At 43.2% G+C, this 4,202-nt stretch overlaps 1 protein-coding gene across 1 annotated transcript; it reads left to right on the forward strand.

Annotated features, from left to right (window-relative positions):
• The first annotated feature begins 1,412 nt into the window (after positions 1–1,412).
• Positions 1,413–3,520, forward strand: LOC103966872 (trihelix transcription factor ASIL2). Its single transcript, XM_009380094.3, has one exon. The coding sequence runs from the start codon at positions 2,062–2,064 to the stop codon at positions 3,178–3,180; it is 1,119 nt and encodes a 372-aa protein (XP_009378369.2). The 5' UTR covers positions 1,413–2,061; the 3' UTR covers positions 3,181–3,520.
• The last annotated feature ends 682 nt before the right edge of the window (positions 3,521–4,202 follow it).

The following is a 4,202-nucleotide window of genomic DNA, read 5'->3' on the forward strand; positions in this document are numbered from 1 at the left end:
GGAGGTATGGACATGGAGGGTCTCACAAATATGAAGCTTAGAATAGAAAGGAGGATGCGGGTTATGGAGAAGAATGGAGAAATGGATATAGAGGGAGTCTGGAGGCAGGGAAAGAGAGAGAAAAGGGGAATGAAAAATAGAAAGGGTGCGGTTGCTCTAGGGTTTTGTTGATTTGGTCATAAAAATTAAAAAAAATCTCCAAAATCCAGGAGGCATGAGGACAGTTCGAACTCACTGAAAAGAACTTTGCAACAGGTTCTGTTTTGTTATGATTGTATGACTAAACTATTTATAAACATTGAAAAAAAATAATTATATATATATATATATATATCGGTTTGGATCAGTTTCCAAACCTCAAAAACCGAAATTGAACTGGCCAGATTCGATTCGGTTCGGTTTTTTTCGACCTCAGTCTGGTTCGTTTATTTCGGTTTTCGGTTTTTTTGAACCCGCCCCTAATCCCTTCTTTTCACATTCTTTATTTTGTCTTTCTCATTTTATAAAAAATTAATACAAGATGTTGATGTGGTTTAACTGTGACCGTTCAAATTGGAGAGGAGGGAGGGAAGGAAAAAAAAGAGGATAACTCCATGTCAGACGTAGCCAATCAATCAGAGCCGGCCTTGACCGTGCAACCCTGTGGACAGCCTGACTGACATCGTCCTAGCTCCCAACTAGCTTTACCTATGACCTACATTAGCCCGTTCCCCTTTTTGTGGCTTGACCAGCGGTCACCGACAACTGTCGGTCATTATCAATAACATTAAACAGTGACCGACTTATGTAGCATTCCTAGAGCCTATTTTAGTTTGTTGTGCGGAAATGGAAATGGTAGGCGGTAAACGGTGACAGAGGAAAGCAGTCGTGAAGTGTGAAGAACGCAATTCCAATTGCCAACCCAACCGGAATGCGGGACCTTGCTTTACTCGCTTGATGTTTTTAACTACCTCATCTAAATTACTTTATTAGCCTTAGCAAATTGATTTTATTTTCATGTTCTTTTCGTCTGATCTTTGGTTGTAATTTGTGTGAATTGTTTGGACAAATGATACCTTTCCTTCCTTCGTATCAATTTGTGTGAATTGATTTTTTCCACTAATGTGAAAACGAGTTAATGTTAAGAGAAATTTAAGTACGATAATATGACCAAGTGAATAATACGACACTCACATGAAAACGAGTTTCATTGTATTTGAGTAATCTGACTTTCACACATGCAACTCTCAATTCATTGTGATGTTTTATTTTATCCGAATAATAACTAGTCAAACTATTAACTTTGATGTTAGTTCTATGATGTTTGTCCTTGATCTTTGATGTTTGTACTAATAAATTACCTCTCATATAACAAAAGGATTGTCCTTGATCCTTGTGTTTGTACTAATAAATAACTTTTAACAAAAAGATTATTTTCCCCATTAGGAGTTAATAATTTCGGAAACACCAGAATTCAGATCAGGGAAGCCCCAGCCGAATCAATGTCAGGTGAGGTAATGACCGCACCGGTAATTGCAGCAAAACACCATGGAGTTTTGCGTCAATTACTCCCGAGCCGGCTGTTCCGTGACGCCGGTGACGGGGGACTCTACTCTTCCCCAATTAAATCCCGCCATCTCGACTGCCGGGTCCCCTACCCTACCACGTGTCCTCACCTTATGTACCCCTCGACGGACGCCGTCAAACCCCAACGCCCCTCTCTCTGCGTCCCTTGACTCCCTCAGTTTTTTCCGTCAACCGAGAATACGCAACCCAACAAAAAACACCAAATTAACGTTTTCCGTAAACGCGAGAAGCCGGTCAACCCAAAACACCTACTCTCTCTCTTCGCACTAAAAGCATTCCAACCCCACAAAACCTAAAGTTCACATCGCCGATATCTCATATCCTACGACCTCCGGCGCACGATAGCACCCACCACAAAACCCTTACTCTCCTCAATCCCTCTGAACCAGTGCCAGCTCTCAGATCGGTGATAGTCTACGCACCGGCGCAGTTTACTACCGGATTTTGGATCTAGACCGGACCGATCCAGATCCGCGCACGATTGCAGTCGTATCGATGGAAGAGGACGACGAGATCCAGTCACCGGCGTCGGGAGGAAGCCGATCGCCGGCGTCGACGAGGCAGAACGGTCGGATTACGGTGACGGTGGCGGTGCCGCCGGCGCAGGTTCAAGCGCCGACGCCGACTCAGAACAAAATCCTAACCCTAGCTCTGCCGTCGTCGGCTCAGCAGCAAGGACGGAGCAGCGGCGGAGGAAGGGAAGATTGCTGGAGCGAAGGGGCGACGGCGGTGCTGATCGAGGCGTGGGGGGAGAGGTACTTGGAGCTGAGCAGGGGGAATTTGAAGCAGAAACACTGGAAGGAGGTGGCGGACGTCGTGAGCAGCAGGGAGAACTACGGTAAGATTCCAAAGACTGACATACAGTGTAAGAATAGGATTGATACTGTGAAGAAGAAGTATAAACTGGAAAAATCGAAGATTGGGGCCGGAGGAGGACCCAGCAAGTGGCCTTTTTATGAGAGACTTGATCATTTGATTGGTCCCTCTGGTGCTAAGGTGGGTCCTGGGTCTGCTGGCGGCGGTGGTAGTAGTGGGTTTTCGGGGCATAGCAAAAAAATGCCGGTCGGGCTTCGACATAGCCAATTTCTCGGGGGTAGGGCGAAACGGGAGGGAAAGATTAGACAAAGGCATTTGGTAGAATCGGACTCAGACGAGTCTCGGGAGCCTTCGCCTATTTCAATTGATAATGAGATTTTCGAGCGTAAGAGGAGGACTGCCAATGCCAATGCCAATGCCAATGTCAATGTCAATGCCAATGCGAGCGTGAGGAAAGGGGTAGGGGGTGGATTAAGACCTTGTGCGGTGGGTAGAGAGAAAGGAGGAGGAGGAGGAGGGTGTGGGAGCTCGGTGAGGGAACTGACTCGAGCGATATTGAAGTTTGGGGAGGCTTATGAGCATGCGGAGTCAGCAAAGCTGCAGCAGGTGGTGGAGATGGAGAAGCAGAGGATGAAGTTTGCCAAGGAGTTGGAGTTGCAGAGGCTGCAGTTTTTCATGAAGACACAGGTGGAGATTTCTCAGCTGAAGAGTGGAAGAAAAAGCGGGGTTAACGGGGTTGGGAATGCTAGTAACCATCGTAGTAGCAACAACAACAATAACAGTGATTGTAGCAGCTAAGGTAATAAACAAAACAACCCATGTTGGCAAATTTGTATTAAAAATGGTAGATTGGAGTGAATGATCTGTTTCTTGTGGTGTTTGTGACATAGTAGTCGAGTCAGTTTGTGAAATCATGATGTAAGGAGAGAGTAGCGATTATCGGTAAATGGTTGATTAGCATTTAGAGTCGGATTATTGCCGGAAATATTGTCGGATTATGAAGTGAGCATCAATATTAGCAAATGGAGTAATGAAAGATTGAATATTGTTGCTTGCTGCTTATCAAGTGTATGATCTTCATGTATTTTTATGCTCACTTATAATGAAATGTCGTAAACATGAAAATCTAGAATTGTCAGTGCTGGTTGTATTATAAAATGCTTATGCTCATAAACACTTTTTTTAGAAGCGCTTTTAATAAGAAACCATTGAAACTTTGTTACAACTCCAAGTGCTTCTTGGAAAAGAGTTGGAAGTGCTTCCGCAAGAAGCAGCTAGGCTTCTTTAAAAAGAGTTTTTTGTTTTTGTGAATCAAAAACGCCAGCAAGTTTTTTTCCTTGAGCATAGTCAGAATTGCTTCTGATCCGGAAAAAATTCTTTTGGCAGATGTGGTGCTTGGTATGGTCGATGAGTTTGCATTAATAATTTCGGATTGATGAGTTTCGTAGCTAAAAAGCAATAGAAATTCAAAGTTTGTGGCTGGGCCACAAATTGTGTATAATTTTGGGCATGTTGTGTTGTCTTTCTGATCTTTTTGGTAATTGGGCTCTGCTCAGGGTCCAATATTAGTTCATGTGTTTTTATCTCGCCAATTTAGCCTTGTTTTTTTGGACATGATAGGTCTATCATTGTTTAATATCGAACTCGTTATTTACAAGATTCGGCTTTAAAATCTCATATTTACAAATGGAGTACAATACTACCAGACCCTTATATTCTAATATAAAGTGACTCCAATTTAGTTTGTGACATCAGTTTGAGCAACACTCGTAAAAAATCTCTATGAGAGAGATAACCCGTTCATCTCTAATAAAATTTGA

This window comes from the organism of the source record quoted next, unplaced genomic scaffold, assembly GCF_019419815.1.
Source record: "Pyrus x bretschneideri cultivar Hongxiangsu unplaced genomic scaffold, Pyrus_bretschneideri_v1 Contig37, whole genome shotgun sequence".
Taxonomy (NCBI): domain Eukaryota; kingdom Viridiplantae; phylum Streptophyta; class Magnoliopsida; order Rosales; family Rosaceae; genus Pyrus; species Pyrus x bretschneideri.

What these genes read in the sequence shown, in the direction of transcription:
- LOC103966872 (XM_009380094.3), top strand. Translation starts at nt 2,062, where the DNA reads ATGGAAGAGGACGACGAGATCCAGTCACCGGCGTCGGGAGGAAGCCGA.